The sequence below is a fragment of the Penicillium atrosanguineum genome (assembly GCF_028827265.1).
Source record: "Penicillium atrosanguineum strain IBT 20685 chromosome Unknown utg000003l_segment0_segment0, whole genome shotgun sequence".
Lineage (NCBI taxonomy): Eukaryota > Fungi > Ascomycota > Eurotiomycetes > Eurotiales > Aspergillaceae > Penicillium > Penicillium atrosanguineum.
The window spans coordinates 206920-230386 of NW_026623135.1; the positions used below are offsets into that span (position 1 = coordinate 206920).

The window sequence follows — 23467 nt, forward strand, 5'->3', positions numbered from 1 at the left end:
AAAACATAGACGAGGTTACCTAGCAGTGTTCTCGGACCCTTGGCTAGGGATAGGGCAACACGAATTATGGGGAGTATATCCATAGAGGGCAGTTGCTAAAATGAGACCGCTGGGGAGGCTCTAGATTCAGATGGAAACGGACAGATCCTCTGAAGACCGAAAGTATCATACAGTATAATTGCAGATACTGTTGGGATATTCCACGGGTACAACCAGCATCCAGACACAGAGGCTCTAGACCTGGCCTTCAAACAGCGGTATGGGCATTTGGCAAAGGACCATGTTCACACTTGACCGCCACAGAAGATTATGCGGATGCGAATCATGATACAGGCTTTTGTACATGCAGCGAAGCATTGTTGTCTCAGATATCTTCCCCGGCCAATGCTGACCTGGTCGTCGCTGTAAGTGGTTGTGGCCCCGGATTACAGAGTCCAGCATCCAGGCAGCGGTGAAGCTCAGATTGCATGCCAATGCCAGGCCACCGGCTAATCAATAAGACACGTAGCGATTTTTGTTCTGCGTGAAACTAAGATTTTTTGTTAACTAAGAGTAAATACGGTCGAAAACAAATGAACAGACCGATCGAATCTCTGGTAAACAATCTGGGTGGCTCGTTGTCGGTGGAGGATGGCAGAAAGTGTCGAGGAATTCTTTCCATAGGAACTTTACTTAGCCATTCACTTCCGAAGACAACCCGCCCCCCATGGCTTCGAATCTGTCTACTCGAGCGGTCAGGTCCGCCTGCATCGCATCGAGAGTCGCTCCTCGTCCTATCACGACCATCGTCACCCGCCGTACCTTCGCCTCGGACCCGGAATCCTCGACCGGTGAAGCCCCGGCGCCTCGATGGTCCTACACGCCGCCGCGTACAAAGGCACCATTCAGCCTGCGTATGCACTCTAAGCGTCCCGATTTCCACGTCAACGCGGATCCGGCCCTGCTGGATGAGTTCTATACCCGCATGCTGGGCAATGAGGGCGACAAAATGCTCTCAGAGGAGACGAAGTGGTTGGCTGTTACGCATAAGAGCTTCGACCAAGGCCGCCGCGGATTCAATGATCGATTGGCCTTCCTCGGTATGGAATAATTCTGATTTAACGGAACTGCAGAATTGTGCTTACACAATGACCAGGAAAACGGATCGTGCAATTGCAGGCTTCGCTCGCTCTCGTGCAAGACCCCGCGACCGCGAATGCCCTTGCGGCGGAGGACCAGCATGGCCGCGTGCCATTCTCTCACCCGGCTCTTGATGGCTTGAAGAATCTTTCTACTAGTACCAAGAGCTTCCTGACGGACCGCGCGAAGCTGGCTGAGCTTGCGCAAAAATACGAGATGCAGAAGGTGCTTCGCTGGTCGCCCAAAAAGGTACGATTACTTTGCTTCTAGACACTGATCTTGCGCTAATATAATGTTTCATAGCCCGATAACCTTCAGGCCTCTGGCATCGAACTGGTTCTGGCACACACCATGTACGCCGTCATCGGCGCGATTTCGCTGGAGAAGGGAGGACACATTGCGAACAAGGTGGCTCAGGAGCGGATACTCGAGCCTTTGGGACTCAACACGGTCGCTTGAACTTGATCGTCCAGACCTGCAGGGGTTGGGGATACTCCGCGGCATTTCCGGCGTTCTTTGATATTTGCCCTCAGGGCGATGGGAGGGCTGTACCTTGATCTACAGTGATGTATATGTATTTTTACCTTATTTTGTGCTCAGTTGCAAATACCATTTGAAAGATATCACTCAAAAAATATTTTCTATTTTTTTTTTTCTAACTCTCCAATGTTTTTGTCCTACCAGAGTAATAGATCGTGAATAATTATAGGAATGTATGGCTCCTCTGACACCGCCCGCGTAACAGTTGCAAAATACACGGCCAGCTCTTATGGATCCCTCAACAAAATCGTAGTCTCCGCAAACTCTGTATCGCAAGTGTAGTAATTAAAACTGACAGTCACCTAGCAGAATGCTAGGCAGCTGCAGAAAGCCTCAAAGGACTTTGTACTGCCTTGAACTGTCTAATGAGAGCGTTGAAGAAGAGAAGAAAATGTGAGGGAAGAGAATTTTATTTAAGGAGCCCACGCTAACCGCTTTGGGTGGGCAACTCCACTGCGGGCATCTCGACTCTCGCGACCTCCGACTCCCCTGCTCATCTCAGTACATTCACACCCATCTTGATCTTCAGTGTTGGTCAATTCAGCCAAAGGCGCAGAATGTGGCTTTGTTTTTTCACTCACTCCCACCCCCGATAATCGATTTCCGAAATACACTTCTGTTGACACGTCATGGCGTCGGCACTCTTCTTCCTGGACCTGAAGGGCAAGGTGGGTGATCAAGGAGACCGGGGCTATTATGCGCTCTCCACAGAGCGCGCTTGTCCAATTGCGCAGAGAGGAGTCTTTACTAACGTCGTGATAGACCCTTCTGGCTCGCAACTACCGCGGAGACATCCCCATGTCCGCAGTCGAGAAGTTCCCTACCCTCCTGAGCGACGCTGAAGAAGAAAGCTCCGCCGTTCCTCCTTGCTTCTCTCACGAGGGCATCAACGTACGTTTCCCAGCGCGGCAACCGCTTTCCCGAACCGTGACCTCGAATCTCCTTTTTGCGTGGACCCCACCCGTACTGATTCGCTTTGTGTACAGTACCTTTATATCCGTCACAGCAACCTCTACATCCTCGCATTGACAAAGCGAAACACAAATGCCACCGAGATCCTTTTGTTCCTCCACAAGTTGGTGGAGGTCTTCACTGAATACTTCAAGGTGCTGGAGGAGGAGAGTATCCGAGACAACTTTGTTGTAATCTACGAATTGCTGGACGAAATGATGGACTTTGGATACCCGCAGACAACAGAAAGCAAGATTTTGCAAGAGTAAGCAGAAGCGCTATCTTGATTCAAACGGTGCTGACAGTTTCAAGGTATATTACCCAAGAATCACACAAACTCGAGGTGCAAGCACGACCACCCATTGCCGTGACAAACGCCGTGTCTTGGCGAAGTGAGGGCATCCGTTATCGCAAGAACGAAGTTTTCCTTGACGTGGTCGAATCTCTCAACTTGCTGGTTTCGGCGAACGGAAACGTGCTTCGGTCTGAGATTCTGGGCGCTGTTAAGATGAAGTGTTATCTGAGCGGTATGCCCGAGCTGCGATTGGGCTTGAACGACAAGGCGATGTTCGAAACCACGGGCCGTGCTACACGAGGCAAGGCTGTTGAGATGGAAGACGTCAAGTTCCACCAATGCGTGCGCTTGTCGCGATTCGAGAACGATCGAACAATCAGTTTCATTCCCCCGGATGGCGAGTTCGAGCTCATGAGTTACCGATTGAACACACAAGTGAAACCATTGATCTGGGTTGAGTGCCTGGTGGAATCTCACTCGGGATCACGAATTGAATACATGCTGAAGGTAAGACTCTCTACCAACAAGATCTCCCTCTCTTGCTAACCATTCTCTGCTATAGGCCAAAGCACAGTTCAAACGCCGCAGCACCGCCAATAACGTCGAGATCATCGTTCCCGTTCCCGAAGACGCAGATTCTCCCCGGTTCCGCACCAACATTGGTACCGTTCACTACGCCCCCGAAAAGTCTGCTATTGTTTGGAAGATCAAGCAATTTGGTGGTGGCAAGGAGTTCCTCATGCGGGCGGAGCTGGGTCTGCCGTCTGTAAAGGGAGATGATGAGACTGGTGGTGGTATGACTGGTGGATTCGGAGGCAGTATGGGCGGCGCCGGCGCCATTGGCAAGTCTAAGCGACCCATCAACGTCAAGTTTGAGATCCCCTACTTCACCACCAGCGGTATCCAAGTGCGGTACCTGAAGATCACTGAGCCAAAGGTATTGTTCAATCCAATCCAATCCTAAATCGGTTTGGCACGACTAATTGAATACCCTCGCAGCTGCAATACCCCTCCCTCCCCTGGGTGCGATACATCACACAATCAGGCGATATCGCCGTTCGCATGCCGGATGTCCAATAGGCGTTCTTCTTTGCCGAATTTGCGTGATGTTTTGTACAGCCTTGGTCCCTTATCCATCTCCATTTTGCAGCACTCCCGTTGAGGCCGGCCAGTCCGATAGATAATTAAATCCTGATATTCAAGGTTCCATGTCCTGTATCTGTACGGATGAATAAAATAGATGAGATGGATTGGTTGCTCTTAGTACATGAATCAAAGCAGAAAATGCCAATGGAAGTGATCATCACGGCTTATACGGTTTTAATGTTACAATTGGTGTTCGAAGTCGTCCTTTCTCCCATTTGTATACTCGAGGCTACTTATGTATGGCCCTCGAAAGCTGATCATACGTACCATGGGTACCTGTGAGAGCCCATCTACAGGCCTGGATCCTAACCAGTTGAAAATACCCTTATTTGTAGAAGAAATCAATTGAAAGGGAACGAGATTTACAAAATGCCATGGCCAGGGTATCTCGACTCTCAGCACACGCAAGACAAGAAATGCAAGATCTTCATACCGCAACGCCGTGCGTATCAGCGCCCGTCAAAATTTTGAAATCCCAAAATGCCTGCTATACATGACAAAACGCTGCAAATCATGACAATCCGTTAGTTGCATCCTCCGACGTTTCCGGCGGTGGAAGCGGGAACCCATCCGTTCGACCTGCAGACGCGGCCTTGGAGAAGCCTTCTCGGGCTAGCATGGTGTTCAGCACGGCGCAGTTATAGGCTGCCTCTCCTGGAGGCACGACTAGGAAGATATATGTGTTGTCTGTGAAGCGACCGAGGAAGATGTTGAACTGCGGCGTCTTGGTGTGCATGACCACGAACCCGGCTGAGGCGGGGGTTGTCATTGTGTTGCGGGCGGCGCAGTGCTTGAATGCCTTCATGATATTTGAGAGGCGCTCATGGCGGTCGTAGATGGGATTGAGCTCGCCTACATCCGAGGTCACAGACGTAACCGTCAGGAAGGTAGATCGCTCGAAAAGAATCACTTCCTCGGCGTCGATCTTCTTTGCGAACGCGCTCAGGAACCGTTCAATCACCGTTAGATTTGGAATGAGCTTGTGCACTATCCCAGCCCATGCTTTGTACAGTGATTGGTCCCAGATGCTGCTGCCAAAGGTGTCGACGCGGAAGTCCCCAGACCGGCTGCGGATAAGAGCGGAGCGCTCCTCGTAGATGCGTTGGCGGTGCTCGGCTTGGATAAGGTCCATCTTGTGCACGAGACAGAAAACGTAGGCATTGGGGCTGAACTCGCCCAGCGCTTCGATAATTGCATTGTATGTGTCCAGGTCGCGATCGACTTCTCGGGATTCAATGTCGAAGACGTAGATAAGCACCGCGACGTCCGAGAAGATGTTGCCGCGCTGGGAGGCAAGGTAGGTCTCCATGAATGCATCTTGTCTATGCGCAATACATGTGTCAGTTGAGTGTGAATGGAATACGCATGATCAATTAACTTACCCTCCACAGTCCCACAGGTTGAGAGTCAGGTTACCCATGAACTTGACGTGGCTATGCTCCACATCGATAGTAGCACCAAGGCGGCGCACATCCTTAGCGACGTAGTTGCTAAATATTATGGAGCGCATAGAGGACTTCCCCGAGCCACTCTTGCCCATCAGGAGCACCTTTCTCTTCTTCTTGCGCGCGTCCATATTTCTGCTGGTGGTAGTGGTTGCTGAGCTCGGATTGCCCCGCAAGAGCGGGGGGCCACTCGGGTGGTACTGGGGGCGGATCGGTGACTTCGCAGAGCTGCTGTGGAGCTCGTGAGGGTTTGAATTCAGTGCTTAATAGGAGGAAAGTATTTGCCACAATTGATCTGCGGAATTGGAGACGGGCGAAGAGAGGAAGATGAGCTCCAGCCTCAGATGCGGAGTGACGGATCAACTTTGGCCCGGTGAACGATCACGTGGCAGGTACTGAATGCGATGACGCAGTGTGGCGATGGCTTTCTTGATTAAAGCTAGCTCATGAGGTATGTGAGGTTACAAGGTACAATTTGAGAAGAAATGATACACTCATAATGATACGGACCAGGTTTGGAAAGGGCGAGGACAAGCAACCGGCATAGCCGAGGCAGCGATGATAATAACGTCATACCTTGGCGGCTAGGTATGCAATCTATGGTAACAGGAATCTCGCTCTATGCAGCCATGAATGTTTTGAGTGAAATAAGAATAAGGCTGCTTGAGAAGAAAAGGGTAAGAGTGGTATCCGAGAATGAAACGCAGCGATCACCATTGCTGGCAAATCATGCAAAAGGCCTCAATCGGAAAGAAAACAAGAACCGTAAATATCAAAGACGAAGAGGCCATCATCAAATCAAAAGGTCGTCATCAACATTTCATAAGGACCACCATTAGTTGGTAGGTCAAGTATCCAATAATCCATTAAACTCGTGCGTATATAGGGCATTAGATAACCGTGCCGTCGGAACGGATCATAATGGGCGGCTCCTTAGTGTTGGGCCTGGAGACTTCGGCGATTTCACGACCGCCCTGATTGAAGTTAGCAAATGTGTTTCGTGTGGAGAAAAGGAGGTACGGACCTTCCATGTACCAGCCTCCAGCATTTGGGCCAGTGTCAATTGCTCCTCCGAACCACTCAGTCCCAACTGGAAGTTGACCTCATCGAGTAGCTCGTCCAGGAAGCCAACAGTAGCAGCGCGCCATTCCACAATTACATCGTCGTCGGTAGAAAAGAGCGGGACCACCTCTACACTGGGCTGGCCCTTGATCTGCGCATTCTCCTTGTAGGCTCGAATGCCACGCTCCAAATCTTGTTCCTTTAGAGTCAAAAGACCCATATCGATCAAAAGGCCGCCATTGCGGTATTCGGGAAGACCGGTCAATAATTCGCTGCCGGCGAAGTGAATATGCATCAATTTCGACATTGGCACCATAATCGAGAAACAAAGCCACTGCGTTAGCTTATGGAACGGCATAATAGTCTCCCATGGCTGCGAGGGCGGAGATCGAGGGAGAATCGAGCACGGCCATGCATCACCGATAGCCACCCCGTCTATTTGGGTTCGCGACTCGGGCCAGATTGGCGAGAGGCCATCCATGAGAACAGACCATACTGTGGTTATAGGGACAATGGGGACAGAAGAAGCCAGCGTCGAAGGGTGACCCAGAAAGTAGTCTGAAAAAGGATTTAGCAGGCGATCAGAATGGGTACATGCAATTCAATCTTACCGAGCATGTTTCCAGGTCGGGCATCCACGCCAAAGAAGTCCTGGTGATTCAAAGCTTCTGCCAATCGCACCAACAGGCCAGTACGACCTTCAATACCGACCAGCGGATTCTGATCAGAATGTTGCATCCCCTTGGCCAATTTCTCGACCGTGACCTTTCTCAATCCGGCACCATCCACTTGGCAGGGCTCTGTCGGATCGCTGCTGAAAAGACCCGATTTAAACATCTCCAAGCTGGCGACCGCCAGACCTTCACTCCGTCCGTAGATCTTGCCGGACTCTTTGGACTTGTAGGACCAATTATTACCGGCTCCAGCATCGAGCAGCACCGAGACTACGAACAGATCGATTAATCGGCGAGTCCGCTCCTGAGCGTCAATACTGCTAGGCCATGACTGGAGAAGCTGATTAATTCGTGGCCTACCACCGACGTCGAAATGTTGCCAGCGGCCATGAGGCGGAATGCTCGCATAATCAGGCGCATAGTCGCGCTTTTCCATGGTATAGGGGTTAGAAACCGGCTTTGAAAGTTTGGGTCTGGAGAGCTGGAGGGGGCCATGTTTACCTTGATGATCGACACGACATAGGAGGCGGTGGCCTTGAATTTGCTCATGTCGACATCGAAGTGGTTCAGTCGGTTGCACCTGGCTCTGCCTAGGACCAGCGCTGCGCGTTCGCGCACGGCGTGGATGCTTCGGAGATAGGCGGCGGGGTCTAATGCTGGGTCCGGCGGTTTCGAAATGGGGAGCTCAGGGATAGATGCCGGAAGACCACTGCCCTTGTAACCGGGGGACCTTAAGGAGGTGTTGGAATTTCGAGCGCTGTTGACGGAGACGAACGATTCATTCTCGTCCTTTTCGCTAGTTTTCGAGTTGCGCTTGAAGAGGCCCATGGTGGCGATCACAGGGGAGAAAGGGTGGGGGTAGATGTCGGAGCGACTCCCATCAGTTCAATATCAATCCCGAAGAAGGAAGAAAAAAAAGGTAACCTGGGTATGTTGATTTTTTACCCAAGCTCCGGAGTAATAAAAGTCGAGCGGGGCGGTCGGTGGCCGGGCTCTTCACAATCTCCACGGTTTAGGGACGCGGATCTAGGTCGTTTTGCCCCGAGCCTCGAAGTGGGGAGGCGGCCGAAAGAATTATTAATCTCGACTATGACGATATAGGGAGGTTGTAAACGTAAAATAAATAAAAAAGAAAAAAAAAGCGAAAAAGTGAACAAGTCCCTCGGGATATGAAGAGAAGAGGGGCCAAGAAAGAAAAAAGGACGGAAGAGATAGGACGAGAATTGCGATTTGTATTTTGGTCCAATGGAGGAACCTTGGGAAACAGCTAGGTTAAACCTTTAGGCCCGAAGATCTTTCTATGAATGGTTCACCAGCGCATGGTACGTGTATAGATCGCTAGCGCGGGTAAAATGTCTGGACTTTCGATATTTGTGTAGCTTAGTGCACCAGCAGGTTGTGTAGGGTACGCTAAGATGGCACGGACTACCTTGAGCGGGACCTGGAGGCGTTTAAGTGTTTTGAGTGGTTGCAAGGTCGCGCATCGCGTCAAGAAAGGAGGTGGATTGTCGCTCGAAATCTTGGGTCGCCCCGAGCCCCATTATTATTCCAGGTCCTTTCTCACAATAGGTAGTTCCCCCAAATCTAGATCGCTTGGAGCCGCGGATCCCGGCTGCCGTTACTGATGGTGCTATAGTACCAGCATCCGGGAATGGCTATGACTCGTGGGATTTCCATTTCACATGCAATCCATGGACCTTCCTGGTCAAGATGTGGCGGATATATTCCCCAGTCAGCACTAGCGGGGACACTGCAAGGGACGCGGTGTCAGTGAATTTGACGTTAAGGACACCCTGGTCTCGGAGAGTAAACGAAGCAGCGTAATAGAGCTAGCCTTTAGGGAGGCTTTGTATAGCGAGGTCCTAAGGCACCCCTCTTACCTCAGGATCGGGACCATAGCAAGGTCTAGATCGAGCGGCACGCTCCAGTGGCTCGTTAGAATAGTGGACAGTGCGAGACAAATTCGCCGAAAAGACTGCGTTCCCCTGGCGATCAACAAGTAACCCGCGAGGGTCTCATCTCCGCCCGTTGGCCCATCGACCCCCCTCCCGGGAAGCACGGGCCCATGAGTTTCATCTTTAAACCCTGTCAAATTTCCCCTATAGGCGGACTCCGGTTTTAGTCAAAGGTGTTGTCTTCGAGACATTCTAGACTAGAATTAGGGGCCTGGTGTTAGAGGGGTTTCCATTAGTACCGAGAACGGAGTAGTGTAAACATTCCCTAGCTAAAGTATAGGCCCACCAGGTCAAATAGTGTCACCTCGTTTCCATTCATTACCGCGCGGCTCCTACCCGAAGACTCCGCTACATCTTCAAAAAAAAAAAAAAAAAAAAAAAAAAAAAAAAAAGCGAAAAGCGGAGAACTGACTTTTCTCTGTTTTCCCGCCTGGGACTGAGCGGAACCCGCCTACATAAACATAGCATACTTGAACCACTCGCTTCGCTTCTCGCAGAAAATTGCTCAAAACGAGAATTGCCCTTCCCGTGGCTGACCTTAGCTGCAGCTCGGATCGAACGCTTCATTTTATGTGGCTTGCACTTGCATCCACTGGCCTATCCGTGCGCTTCTGCTTGCTTAATTTTTACAGCCTGGCACTTCTAGCCCTAGTTATGGACCGTCCAACATAGCAGACTGCCCCGTAGTGATATCACGTTCCATAGTATCTGCCGTGTGAGTGGTCCCGGCTGTCGGGAAGTCGTACGGTTCCATGCCAGATGTCGGCGACGGAGAGAGCCGCCCCGGTTGCTCCACCCATTTTTAAGCGTTCACAGTCATTATTTGGGACCCGACCTCGTATTACTGATAAGTACCGACAGACGTCAATCATGTCCATGCCAGCCAGTTAAATTAGTTGGTCCGCTATCGTTCAACTCTAAAGCTCTAGAGGCGTTCGGAACTTGAGCGAATGCCCTAAAGAGTTTTCTAGACGACCTTGCCAGAACTTTACCCTTTGGGGTAACTACGATCGTACTAATTCCTACAGAGTTTGACGCGCAGGGAACATGCGACTGACAAAGTATATCGTTTGCGACTGCCTTTCCCCGCGCCCGGTACTGCCCTTGTGGCAAACTGATTGGCGCATTGGTCTGTAAAGTATTAGAGTTGGTTTTTGTGCAGCGCTGAAGAAGGGTTAGTGTCTCTCTGAGACAAGCTTTTGGCTAACCCGTGCCGAAATTTGGTGTGTTGTGATCGGACTCGTACGTGGAAGTCACGATGCGCCACGTTTGAGGCAATTAGCTCTATGTAGACCACATATGAACAAAATTTAGCTTCGACCAAATCTCCGAAAGCCTAATTTCTGCCACAAGGGCACCGTGTAGTATGCCATAAGCAAATGTTGAACGAACCTCGATATCGCTTCCACATCGGGCGGTAACAAATAGATAACAGTCGCAGGAGGCAGCGCAGATTGCTGGAAAGGGGACTTTAGGGCGCAGGCGAGCAAGGCGCGCTTTATGGAGCATTTCGCAATTTAACAAATAGTTCTTTCCTACGCGTAAAGTTGATTGTACACCTGTTGAAAAGCAACCGTTTAGTAGAGTCTGTTGGTTCGTCAGGAAGAATACCAATGGTGTGATGCTCCTCCGGGTATTGTAAATGCATGGTGGCCCGAAGCTCCAAATTTCTCCTAAATTATTTAAGTAAAATGATTCGATCGAGCAGTACTTGCCGTGGCCGAGATTCGCTGTACCGCCCCATCTGCCAGGTTTCCAAGTTTTCTGCACACACAGGCGCGTCCCTGCATCGCCTTCGAATTTTCTAGTGGCATCACTCAGCGGAACAGCGTAATATTTTTATGATGCCAAAGGTTGTTCTGCCATGGAAAATTTATGTGTATTAAATTTGTGCTCAGAGTCGTTCAAGACCATTTCGTGTTACGATCTTTACACACGTGCCTCATCTCTAGCTAGGTTCCAAGATGAAACTTGAGATATGCAATAGCAATGAAAATTGATCAAGAGAACTACAGCTCTTCATACTGGAAACGGCTTGGCTTCCCGTTCGAACGCCCGGCATAATTAGCCATCCTGGGACAATTAATATATAATTGTTCCTAAAACGCACATACGTTCGCCCTAACCGAGATTTTCAGCTTTTCTATGTCAAGGACTTACTTTAGAGTCCCCCCTTTCCCCCTACAACATACAGAAACCTATCATGGCTACACCGTCTCGCTGGCCGGCTTCTCGGTTTTAGGCTTAGGCTTAGTACGGCAAATTAGGGTTTACATTGCATTTTCTTCTTACCTGGGGATCTCAGTAATCCCCGCCTCTGCCCGGAGCTCTTTTCTCCCATTCCTGTCTGTTATAGCCTCATTCTCCGAGTCTGACAAGCCAATTGGGAACATGTCCATCGATGTACTCCCAACTGAGCTTTTGACAAAGATCACCGGCTGGTTTGAGCAACCTGAATGGTTTGCCCTAAGGCTTGCCTCCAGAGCATTGTACTCCAAATCCCTGGACGCCTTCGCTGACTATTATTACAAGACTGTGTGTCTCCTTGTCACCAGCGAAAGTATTCAGAAATTGAGAGATATCGCCACGAATGACGACATCCGCGCCCGAGTCAAAGAGCTTTTGATTACCCCAGTCTTATTTGATGGTCGGTACCATATGAGCTATCCTGTCTTCGCCACGTCAGAATTCGGAAACCTAGGGCGGACTCGCCGTGCTGCAAGAACTTTACCGCCGCCCCGCTATGCCTGGACTCATGTCGAACTTGAAGCTCGCTATGCGGCATATCAGGCAATAGCAGCAGATCACGAAAAACTACTTCAATCTGACGTCCTGGGAGAAACTCTCCGGAGTTGTATGGTACGCTTTGAGAATATTCGCTGCATCGGTTTACGACCCTACTCCACCGCGTACCTACTGGACTCAGATAACGGTGTCCAGGCCCGCGGTCTAGGCAGTCTACACGATCATTTAGTTTGTGAATACAAATCCCCACTGAAGTACCACCGTACTCACTTGTCAATTGTCCTCAGAACTGACTCCAATTCTTCGCCCCCTGATTCGCCCCTCGTGTGTGTTCCCGCGCCTGTAGGGCCGGGCCGTCGCCCGTAGATCGCTCCCTCCCCACGTTCATGGCGGTCCCATCGACCCTTCCTGAACAAATTAAAATCTAACCTATCCATTATTAGAGGTTTCGCGACGCACGGTTTTGTCTGACTCCCGTGGCCCGGGCCGATCCGTATCCGCATCGCGAAACGAATGCGTCGCGTACTGTTTCCTTTACGTAGATTAATATGTCGGACTGACGAATGCTGGTATGTGCTAGTATTGAGGTGTTCCATTGAGATGCCTTGATGTGTGTTCCGCTGGATATCGCTGTTGAAGTATTGTCAAGAGTCGTTCTTAGCGTGTTACGATGCTGGTATTCCGAGCATACCCCATTTACCATACAAAGACAAAGGGAGAATATGGTGTCTTTGGCCGACTGTTGTCGCCTACTCCGGCGCCCGCTTCACCCTTTGACTAAACTTAGTCAATCACAATAGCCGACATCAAGCAAATTTACCATGGGCGAAACCACATTGCTTTCGGAAGAGGCCTTGACGTTCCCTGGCTTCCCGGACCTCCCCGCTGAACTGCGTCTTATGATCTGGAGCTATTCCCTCCCACATCGCGTTGTAGAGCTGGACATGTCCACACAAGCCGTAGGACCTCCATTACCATGTGGACTCACCTTGACCTCAACTTTGAATGGACTCCCACCACTCATCTCTCGTGTCTGCCGCGAATCTCGCGCTGTGGCTTTGCAAAGTCGCTCTATGATCCCAGAATCAGAGGTCCCAACAGAAGGCTCTTGGCAGTTCGCGATGAAAATAAGGCATTCAATCGACCCCTAACGAGATATTATACACTTGAACTGGGAGCCCGGGAGTCCGGGAGCCCGGAGTTTTCTTCCCGTAGTAGCGCGTTCTTTTACCTTGCCTGGCACACGGCCAGTGTGGCCCGCGGGGGCTCGTTCATGCTCCGAAATCTTCGGTTCATTGAGGAGTACGAGAAGGACGTTCTCAAGAGGACGCCTAGCTGGATTGTCGTGGTAAAGACAATTATCATACACGCCAGTAACAGATACGTCGCCAGGACAGGTCTTTTTGGACTGTTAGGTGACGAGCCTGTGCAACTAGTCTATGTCTCTGACGAGGACAGAGTCAAGGCCTTCCTCGACCTCACAGAAGAATCGCAGCAAAAAGGCCATGCCGTTCGTCCTCAGAATCTCCGCAGAGAATTCACTGGGGCAGAGAAGCAAGACATCAAATATACGATCAGCACACGCCATCTCGGGGATAAAAATCCAGCTATACGGGTAGCGATAATGTTCCGCCTATGTATAGAGATGTGTAATCATTCACATATGGCAGAGGAGGGCTTTCGTCCCCCGCCGGAAACAAATCCACCGCCACCACCGAATATAGAATATATGCGTGGGATTAGCGGACAGTATCTTCGCGAAAGAGGTCGGTTTTTTAGATACGACGAGGATGACTGATATGCTCATTCTTGAATGATGACTCCTTACTTGGTCACGCATATGCTTGATAAATTTGAATATGTTATTCACTTGCTCTGATCGAAAATGGCCCTGAATTGAGCCTCAATTATGTATTTGTTGCCCTCCCGATAAAGAGTATATCACTTAGATTCAAGACTGTGAAAGCAGGATAGCTTGTCGTAGGTAGACAAATGACAGAAACACGACAGTTCAGCCCCAGCGCCCTGGCAAGTCTTGTCTGATAGGAGAGCATCTTGATAAGTCTGATTTGCCTGTAAGGAATTATAATGGGCCAACGAGGCCCCGTTCGCACTGTCTTCAGACCCGAAATTGGTGATGGATGTCGCCAACTTGGATTCGAGATCAGAGGATATCGCGGCTTGATTCTTCATTGTCTTTTGGAAATTGACTCTTAGAAATTCGACTGTATGGACTAACCCTTCCCCTTTCGTTAAGGTTGACGTATCATATTCGAATGTTAACGAACCAACTGCACAGATTTTGAGTGCACTGTGAACTCTGAACTCCAGAGGTGTGTTCCAAGATCACAGGGGATTTCCGTCTGTCCCAGGAAACGACAGCCTTTAAGCTTATCGATCAAGATGGCTACGAAGGCGGACTGGCTACCATTGGACTTTCACCAGACTGGGTTGTCCTCGACGATTACACATATGAGTATACTTATATAGCCGATGAAGCTGGCTCGCGAATCGCCGATTTCAAGTTCAGCGGCTACCCTACTAAGAATGAGTCCATGGTTGTGCCGAACCCCAAGGACATTGTCAGAAAAGGCCTTTCTGACATTCTAGGGCTCCTCATGGAGATGCAAGCCACGATGATTGAAATCATGGTTAGGCAGTGGGTCAACGGGCTATCTGAAGATGCTGCTCAAGCTTACAGCATACCAATCTTCATGCCCATGCAGGCTGTGGAAAACATAAACCAGGCTAAAAACTTAGGAACGCAAGAAAAAAGGGGTGAAAAGGAGGAAGGAAAGCGAAAGAAAGACTTTATTCTCCTTATTGTCAGCGTTGTTCTGATTGTAAATGAATATTCTTCGAAAAGTGACGTCTTCTTAAGACTAACCCAAATATGCAGTTCGTGCCTATCGTCGGTGAGGAACTTGCGGCTGCTGCTGGACTTGCCACAATCGCATGTTCCGTTGCCATCGCAGGTGAGCTTGCTAATGGAGCTTTCGCGGGTTGCGACACAGTCCAAGATCCCAAATCGGCTGTTGTCAACGTGATTGAGATGTTGTTTGGAGTCGGTGCTATCGCGAAAGCTTCACGCGATGGCGAGGGGCTTGTGTCTATCGCAAGGTTCCGACGGGCTATGAAGGCAGAGGAGATTAACGGCTTTGGCTCGACATTCAAGGGTAGTGATGACAAGCTCCAGGCCATCTTGAAGGGTTGCAAGTAACCGGGAGCGTTGATTTTGTGCAGCGTTTTGAAGCATGCATGCTTCTCCCAGACAGCTCTCTCTCCCTTCTAACTTCTTTTTTCCCACAATTTAGAGGTTTCTATACACATCTTCATAGCTCACAAGTTTTCTTTGGTCAAAACTTGTTATTGAATGGTCACGGCCAGGAGTCTTCCAAAAATGAATTTGCGCTTATCGTCAATCCTGACAATGATGTATATTCTCCGGCATTGACCAGTTTAGATTAGTAACGAACCAATGGTATTGAGAAAGAAGACATAGAGTCTTTCTATGCGAGCTCCAAATTATGCCTTACCTGTGACGAATGAGGCGATGAGGGAGCCGTATGTGTTTGCTGAAGGGAGATTCCGTTCTTTTGAAGAAGGACTACCTACGGGTCTACGTAAGCACTGGTTAAAATGAGCCCCCTAGGTACAGTGACCTGCACCCTCGAACCGCGCAGGACGTAGTTCTCGCCGCCTTCAGCGGGGGCAGCCTGTACTTAAGCAATCCCCGCTGGAAATAGAAGGGCCAGCGTTCAGTTTACCTTACAATCTACTACACGCACGTGAAGGCTTCTACCTCGCTTACCCACCTAAACCTAGAGACTACTGCGTGGTTTCACACTCGGCGTACCAATAATTCGATCTGCGAGGTTCAGCACACCCACCACCATGATCACAGGATGTTGCCTATGCGGAAGTGTTCAATACGAACTCCGCGGCGATCCAATTAATACCGTCATGTGTTTCTGTAACAACTGCCGCAAGTCGACCGGATCCATTGGAATGGCCAATAGCTGGTACAGCAAAAAGGCGAGTGCGACGCCCAGCTTTGTTGGAGTAAACTAGGGCTGAGACGCTTATTTAGGCTTTCAAAATCACCAAGGGTGCCGGTGCACTGCGCACCTACAAAGATCATGCGACAGACTCTGGAGGGACCGTTGAGCGGTCATTTTGCTCCAATTGTGGATCGCCGATGATTGCAGAGAACAGGAGCAAATTTCCAGACGCCGTGATTGTCACTTATGGTACCATGGAGCTTGAGACGGGGAAGATGTGGAAGCCAGAACTCGAGTTCTTTTGCAAACGCAAGGCAGACTGGCTGGAGACACCAGTAGAGACGGTGAAGTTCCATGAACTTTGAATCTTACTGGCTCATATTCCTATAGACATAATACAGTAGTCCCGTGGCATACCCACACCCGGAGCGTGGTGGGTATGCAACGGGACTATTGGAGAGATCTTATGGCCTCTTCAAGCAGCCAACTTCAAGCAGCCAATAATCTTGCTGATACTCTCGGCAATAGAGTATCACCCTTTTAGCTGAATTATAACGCTCCCCGTAGACTAAAATCATTGACAAGCCACCGACGGTTGTTTTGCAACGGGCCTAGTTCCGCCCTTCCCCCCAACAAAGCAGAACATATACGGCCAAACCAGGGTGAAGAAAAATAAAATTTTAGATAGGCAGCCGTGATTCTTTCCCTCAAACAAATCTGAATTGATCCAAAAGGACACCTTGACAAGCATATGAAGAAAGCATATGAAGAAAGCATATGAAGAAAGAATTAAAAAACCAGGAGTCTAGACCTATTTAAAGCATCTTCTCGGCCTGTTTTGTGCGAATACTGTGTCCGAGTAAGCCATGATAGTCCTTTATCAGTCCCGAACAACATTGTGACTGCCGTGGAACTATTGCGAAAAGCGCAGACCGCATGTTCCGCAAGTCACGCAAATTGTATGTACAAGTTGACGAGTGCACACAATATCCGTACTCATATCGGGGAGCTCAGGCTCTGATGTGAGCACGGTCAACGCTTGGATTGCATAAGGGCCTAATTCTTCGGGTCAGGCAGCTCGAAGAGGACACGAAGCATACGTAGGCATTTAAGAGTCCAAGGGTCTTTGTGGCCAGGTCTTACACCAGATGAGGGGATTCTAGGTATTATTTGGTTAATACCATCGAATGAATTATAATGTAATCGCCACCCTTTCACTGAATGGACCTACCGTGGATGTCGTGCAAAGTTTTCGTTGATACCGACATGCTTCATTATGATATCCATAGGGTGGGGTGTGTACTAGGGCTTTATATTTATAGCTTAAAAAGCATTGATCGAACACGTCTGGAAAGATTGCTACCCGAATACATAAGGCTAGCGAAACGTGGATCTCAAGATAAAATGCCTTCTTGAGCAGGAAAGTCTTCCAAATGATTCATATCGTCCAGAAGCACCACAGAAAATCATCGGGGAGAGTAAATGCCTGACCGAAGGCCACGGATCGCCATGCAGCTAGGCGTCTCCCTGGAAGTAGCAATCAAGCCCGAGAGAATCAAAGCGTACTGCACTGGTACAATCGGCGCCTCACAGTTACACCAGCTCGTACTATACCCGGAGTGCCTGTACCTTTGAAGTCTCGGGAATTTTTCGAAAGAAATAAAGATACTCCTAGAATATTTGCAAGGATATAGCTCAAGCTCAAGATGAGATTCCTGGTCAAGTTTCGCAAATCCCTTCTAGGGGAGTTCTGTGCTAGTATATTTGCACGCTTCCACAGACGACCCAGTGACGACCAGGTTGACTTTCAGCAAGGGCGATATATTTTCCCAGCGGAAAGCGATCCACATGAAGCAACGGCTCTCGGATTCCCTTCTCGCTGCTCCCTACCGCCAGAGCAATATAATGCAGTCTGTCGCGAGCTTGCGGAACTGGCAGCTGCAATAACCGAGTTTGAACCCGTTCGAATCTACGTGCGGCCCGAAGATACGCCTTGGGCAGAGACCGTGTTGAAAGAGAGCATCAAAGACGGGTCGAAAGTAACTCTCACTCCATGTCCCATCAACCACTGCTGGGTACGCGATACCGGTCCAGTATACGTTCACAATGCGACGGGGACGCACCCAAAAAGAAGATTTGCGTTGAACTTTCAATTCAATGAGTGGGGTGGCAAGAAGCCCATGAATGATGGGAAGTGTTGGGGTCAACAATGGCCATTGATGGACGACAAGACACTGCAAGAGAATACTGATTTCGCGCGGTGGGTCATTGAACATGACACCAATCCGTCACCCGTTACCTGCATCGATGCTCCCATTCGCCTTGAGGGCGGCGCACTTGTAACAGACGGAGAAGGAACTCTACTCATCACCGAGAGTAGCATCATATGTGAAGCCCGTAACCCTGGCATGTCGAAGTCAGAGATTGAGGCCGAGCTGAAACGACTACTGGGCGTTGAGAAAGTGATTTGGTTCCCAGGGCGCCGGAACATGGACATCACCGACGCACACATGGATGCGGAAGCCAGGTTTGTGCGGCCCGGAGTCATCGTCATCACGAGACCCCACGAGGGTGAGATCAACATGTGGAACGAGATGTCAGCAGAGATCCACGAGATTCTGAACCGCGAAACCGACGCCAAGGGGCGACGCATGGAGATCCACAGCATCGACGAACCTGACCCACGAGACTTGGTCAAAAACCCCGATGACGAGCTCATTACTTCCTACGTCAACTTCATTTTTGTGAACGGTGGTGTAATTATTCCCAAATATGGCGAAGATGTGAAGGATCAGCAAGCGCTCCAGACTTTACAGATGTTGATGCCGGAGCGTGTCGTCCGACAGGTCTATACCAACGCCATTCCTCTTACTGGCGGAGTGCTGCATTGCGTCACCCAGCAGGTTCCTGTGGCAAAGTGGTTGTCTAATAGAAACTTGATTGAATGTTCTGGGCCCTATGCTTAGCTTGCTGAATTGTGACTTCCCTGCCGGTCTTCGTATTCTCTTGTTCCGTCCCCCTAAGTACTGTAGCCTAGAAAGCATAGTAAGAGAGGGACAAGACATACATTGATGGATATATGTTAACCCCGGTTTCAATTATATCTTGGTCTCGTAACATGTGCAATCACCCCGATGCTAATCGCCGAAAGGAGCAAACAGCGTACGATGAGATCTTAGCCAGCCACCGGGAAGTTCGGCGTGGACACCCTGCACAGGTACATCTGGTGGGACATTTTCCACCAGATCCTCATAGGCGCATGATTGGGTGAATACCTTGCGTAAGGGGTTCAAGTCAGGAACGAGCTGAACATAACTGAGCTTACTGCCCCTCCGAGATGCACGAAGACTACATACGGTGGGCTTGGTGCACGATTATTGGGAGGCTGGGGGTTACAAACCGGATGTCCTAAGCTGCGGGTGGGAAGAGTGGAGCAACACTACCCTAGATCCATTTGCCTGCATTTACTATGCACAAACATTTCCTGCCGAGGTTGTTCCAGTCACACGTTGTAATCGGAACTGAGTATACCTCCAGAGCCGATGGAGTCTTAGTCTTCCGGGCTCCTTTCCAATTGAATGGTCGGAAAGAATGCGATTAATAGACCCTTGATATATATTAATATGCCAATATTGTGGACCCTTTATAAAAGTAAGTAGGATGTCTCCACACAGGCGCAGCGACAAGAACACCAATGAAAATTCAACACACGAATCATGTAGCCGCATGTGTGACGAGTGAGCGATTTTTGGCGTCCCACAAATCTCGATCTATCAGATCAGACCTCCGATGAACGCTCGGGGCGGCCCATGAATTGAATTGGGAGCCGATCCTGCACATAATCATGACTATTACACAGAGTCGGTATGACTTTGTAGTCTCAAGCTCCGAGACGGGTAAATGCAGGCCGACATTTGCTAATTCCTAATTCCTGGATATCCGTGTGTCATAAGACATTCATTATGACTCTCTAAATGTGGCCTATCATCAGCCTAAGCCTCTAAAGTTCATCATTCCGACCTCGTGTTATGTCACTAGTTGACGATCTCTACATCGGAGTAATCCTCTGGTAGGTAGCACTCTGGTAGCAAACCTGCTCCCCCTGGACATGTAGCTAAAGTGGATCCAAACCCCCATGTTATATCCACTGTCGCCCACCTGGGAACTGAGGTCGGGTGAGATGTCAACATATTTTCTGGTTCGGAGCTCCTGGCCTGTGCATTCAAGTCGATTTTCTGACAATTTAGTGCTAGTTTGGTCCTGTGGCTCGTAATGCATCTTCATCCCAATAATCCTCCGATCTTTTTTCCTCTACTCGGACGACACTATCCCGCAATCATGGATGTGCTCCCAGCTCAGCAAAAATTCTTCATATCGGAGAAGATCCCGGTCATTTCAAAGTCAGCCCCCAGCCAATTAGTCGATCTCGCAATCGAAAGCCAAATCTCCCGCATAACAAAGCAAACAGTTCTGGGTGGAGATGAATCGTTCTTCGTTGCGGATTTGGGTCAGGTTACCCAGCAACATCGAAGATGGCTGAGATGTCTCCCCGGAGTGCAACCATATTACGGTATGATCTCAGCATTGCAATGAGTAACCGGGGAAGAATAATGTTAACCAAGCCCAGCGGTAAAATGCAACTCCGATCCGACTCTACTGAAGTTTCTCGCGAATCTTGGCACCGGCTTTGACTGCGCTTCTGTGGAGGAAATGCGCGCCGTTCTAAATCTGGGAGTAGATCCAACCCGAATCATCTTCGCCAACCCGTGCAAGTCACCAGCTTCTTTGACATTCGCACGCTCAACAGGCATCTTTTGCACAACATTTGATAACATCGACGAGTTAGATTCTATTAAAAAGCACATGCCCGAGTCACAGCTCATTCTTCGCATTTATGCAAACGACGACAGTGCTTTGATTTCGTTCGGCGAGAAGTTTGGTGCCCAGTTGGATACCACGGCCTCACTGTTGTCTCGAGCGTGGGAGCTAGGACTTGAAGTTATCGGGGTGAGCTTCCATGTCGGTAAGAAAAAGTAGCAAATAGCTGTTGTAGATAACTGTGCTTACAAGGAATATCAGGAACTGGAGCAAAAAACCCGAATGCCTTTTGCAGGGCCATTAGAGATGCTAGTATTGCCTTCTCGGAAGCAGAGAGACTTGGGTTCAAACCTACTATTCTGGACATTGGCGGTGGTTTCCAAGATGATTGTTTTGAGAATGCAGCATCAGCGATCCGAAATTCGATCGGTGTTGAATTTCCAAAAGGGGTAACGACTATTGCAGAACCAGGGCGATACTATGCATGCCAAGCATACACGCTCATCACCCGAGTTCTTTCTCGTCGAAGACAACTCGGCAGTGCGGCTGCTTCTGGTATCCCAGATATGCTATATCAAAGTGATGGGGTATACGGAAACTTTTTGAACGTGATCATGGAGAAAGAGAGAATGGTACCCCGCCTGATTGGAGGCAAAAAGTCATTGGGAGAGTACAGATACTCGATATGGGGGCCTACGTGTGACAGTGTCGACTGTGTTGTGAAAGACGCGCGATTTAACTCCGAGGTTAAAGTAGGGGACTGGCTGAGATATGACAATATGGGTGGTTAGTTCCTGGAACATTTGAAGAGCTTTAAAGACACAGCTGACTGTTAATAGCATACACCACCACAACGTCCACGCAATTTAATGGCTTCAATAGCTCCCACGAAACATTCTACGTGAGTAGTGAGACGCTGCCAGGTTACTAGCTGTGCCTTTATACTAGATCCTACCCAAGGTTCTAATCACTTCGTCCAAAAACAACAGACAAAATGGGAAACTTTGTCCGAGAGGTGGAGATTGGCTATCATCATGTCGGCTACATTCCAATTACTTGAAAGAATGCTAGATGAGCTGGTTCAATTGAAGACACTACTCCCATCGTACAAAAATATACGTAACGATAGTATCAACTCGTAGTTATTACCATCGTCTATGTTCGGCAAAGGGAACTGAAGAGCGGACTTCTCACTTCACGTCAACTGTCAACGTGATACCCGTTTCCCTACGTCCTTCCATAACTTTGATGTTCCTTACTCTCCCAAACACGCACTCTATCAGAAGCGATACCTTCAGGTATCGACTAAAAAGTGCACTGAGAAGGCCTCGCTGTGGTTTAAAAGATCTCCGACCATCGATATTATTATGGATGAGGAAGTGGCCGAGCCTGAGAATGTTGCGACCTGGGTGCTACCCAATGGTAAAGAAATGCAACGGTTTATGAGAATGAATATGGTCGTTAAGCTAGAGAATGAAGGAAACGGTTGGTTCATGAGGGGGTTGATCTCAGAGTGAAGCCACAGACAACTGAATTTGCAATGGAGCAGCTGGGTAGACAAGAGAAGTAAACCGACATTCCATTCGCCAAACTTCAACTCAATGGTAACACGATAACTTACTTCTCTGACTTGCGGTATACAGGTCATGGGATTGACACAATTTCCTTGATAGTCTTCGCAACAGATATATAAACCTCATCTCGCAGTCTCTCCTCGCGCGACCCAGGAAGACAAATACCATCAAATCCATGCCTGACATCCTCGACTCGATGAAGCACGACACTCCGAGACCCAACATTCACCTTTTGCCCAAGCGCCTCCGCCTCCGGACACAACTCGTCACCATCACACGTCACAAACATCATATGGGCTGGGAACTCATGCACATCAGCATACATAGGAGACATACGCGGATCCTTCTTATCTGCCGCCGATGGGATATAGCAATCATAAGCCAGTCGATACAGCCAAGTCGCACGAGGATACTTGGAATTTGGCGGGTATCTATTTTCAACAGGAATAGACAGGTCGGTTGGCGGATAGAAGGCAACGACCCCGCGAACGCCATGATCGAGCTCAAGCTTAGCTGGCCATGATGTCGATGTCACGAGAGCAAGGTTGGCACCGGAGCTGAAGCCACATAGAAGAATGTGATCGAGGTCAAAGTCTTGTGGATTGCTAATGACCCACTTGAGAACATCCTCTGCATCGTTGGGTGCTGCAGGGAATGGATATTCTGGCGCTTTTCGGTAGTCGCAGTCTAGGACAGCGATACCGGCGTCCTGGGCCATGCGAGAACAAAAGGCAGCATTGGTGCCATGCCCCTGTAAAACGAATCCAGAGCCATGCCAGTTAATAAGAACTGGAAATGGTAATTTCGGGTTCGGGTCGACCTTTGGTGGTAGATAGAGATTGGCGGAGATTGAACGGCCTCGATCTCGAGATGGAATTTTTATAGATGAGCTCTTTTTGAGCAAATCTCGGATAGCAAGTCGCTGTTTGAAGGATCTTAGTCGCAGCAAGAACCTTAGCAGAGAGACTTGCACTTGCAATTTGATGTAGGCGAAAAGACCGAGCCAGGCCATGGTAAGGAGATGAGGAGGGGAAGATTGCTATCACATTCCAATGTTCCAATGTGATAGCAAGGGCCAAGCAACCAACCATGTAGATCCTAGTACAAGGCTGCAAAGCTGCAAAGCTACAGGAATCAAGACC

The 23467-nt window shown here is 49.3% G+C and overlaps 10 protein-coding genes across 10 annotated transcripts; 7 read left to right on the forward strand and 3 right to left on the reverse strand.

Annotated features, from left to right (window-relative positions):
- Nucleotides 1-706: 706 nt before the first annotated feature.
- Nucleotides 707-1578, forward strand: N7443_003487 (mitochondrial 54S ribosomal protein mL57; the record flags this gene model as incomplete). The annotated part of the gene is made up of 3 exons (XM_056883543.1): nt 707-1079; nt 1136-1368; nt 1423-1578. The coding sequence occupies 3 exons, from the start codon at nt 707-709 to the stop codon at nt 1576-1578; spliced, it is 762 nt and encodes a 253-aa protein (XP_056741821.1).
- Nucleotides 1579-2288: 710 nt separating this feature from the next.
- On the forward strand, nt 2289-3985 carry N7443_003488 (AP-1 complex subunit mu; the record flags this gene model as incomplete). Its single annotated transcript, XM_056883544.1, has 6 exons — nt 2289-2327; nt 2422-2550; nt 2646-2875; nt 2923-3412; nt 3468-3842; nt 3905-3985. The coding sequence occupies 6 exons, from the start codon at nt 2289-2291 to the stop codon at nt 3983-3985; spliced, it is 1344 nt and encodes a 447-aa protein (XP_056741822.1).
- Nucleotides 3986-4562: 577 nt separating this feature from the next.
- Nucleotides 4563-5627, reverse strand: N7443_003489 (Rag GTPase GTR1; the record flags this gene model as incomplete). Its single annotated transcript, XM_056883545.1, has 2 exons — nt 4563-5373; nt 5434-5627. 2 exons carry the CDS (start codon nt 5625-5627, stop codon nt 4563-4565), a joined length of 1005 nt encoding a protein of 334 aa, XP_056741823.1.
- Nucleotides 5628-6386: 759 nt separating this feature from the next.
- N7443_003490 (URC4/urg3 family protein) lies at nt 6387-8060 on the reverse strand (the record flags this gene model as incomplete). The annotated part of the gene is made up of 4 exons (XM_056883546.1): nt 6387-6470; nt 6521-7116; nt 7170-7659; nt 7734-8060. The coding sequence occupies 4 exons, from the start codon at nt 8058-8060 to the stop codon at nt 6387-6389; spliced, it is 1497 nt and encodes a 498-aa protein (XP_056741824.1).
- Nucleotides 8061-11578: 3518 nt separating this feature from the next.
- Nucleotides 11579-12298, forward strand: N7443_003491 (uncharacterized protein; the record flags this gene model as incomplete). The annotated part of the gene is made up of 1 exon (XM_056883547.1): nt 11579-12298. The coding sequence occupies one exon, from the start codon at nt 11579-11581 to the stop codon at nt 12296-12298; it is 720 nt and encodes a 239-aa protein (XP_056741825.1).
- Nucleotides 12299-12908: 610 nt separating this feature from the next.
- On the forward strand, nt 12909-15152 carry N7443_003492 (uncharacterized protein; the record flags this gene model as incomplete). The annotated part of the gene is made up of 3 exons (XM_056883548.1): nt 12909-13698; nt 14264-14775; nt 14832-15152. The coding sequence occupies 3 exons, from the start codon at nt 12909-12911 to the stop codon at nt 15150-15152; spliced, it is 1623 nt and encodes a 540-aa protein (XP_056741826.1).
- Nucleotides 15153-15826: 674 nt separating this feature from the next.
- N7443_003493 (GFA family protein) lies at nt 15827-16298 on the forward strand (the record flags this gene model as incomplete). Its single annotated transcript, XM_056883549.1, has 2 exons — nt 15827-15994; nt 16023-16298. 2 exons carry the CDS (start codon nt 15827-15829, stop codon nt 16296-16298), a joined length of 444 nt encoding a protein of 147 aa, XP_056741827.1.
- Nucleotides 16299-17639: 1341 nt separating this feature from the next.
- N7443_003494 (agmatine deiminase family protein) lies at nt 17640-18899 on the forward strand (the record flags this gene model as incomplete). Its single annotated transcript, XM_056883550.1, has 1 exon — nt 17640-18899. One exon carries the CDS (start codon nt 17640-17642, stop codon nt 18897-18899), a length of 1260 nt encoding a protein of 419 aa, XP_056741828.1.
- Nucleotides 18900-20271: 1372 nt separating this feature from the next.
- On the forward strand, nt 20272-21682 carry N7443_003495 (type III PLP-dependent enzyme; the record flags this gene model as incomplete). The annotated part of the gene is made up of 4 exons (XM_056883551.1): nt 20272-20503; nt 20561-20956; nt 21013-21537; nt 21591-21682. 4 exons carry the CDS (start codon nt 20272-20274, stop codon nt 21680-21682), a joined length of 1245 nt encoding a protein of 414 aa, XP_056741829.1.
- A 713-nt stretch (nt 21683-22395) lies between these two features.
- On the reverse strand, nt 22396-23337 carry N7443_003496 (alpha/beta hydrolase; the record flags this gene model as incomplete). Its single annotated transcript, XM_056883552.1, has 1 exon — nt 22396-23337. The coding sequence occupies one exon, from the start codon at nt 23335-23337 to the stop codon at nt 22396-22398; it is 942 nt and encodes a 313-aa protein (XP_056741830.1).
- Nucleotides 23338-23467: the final 130 nt, after the last annotated feature.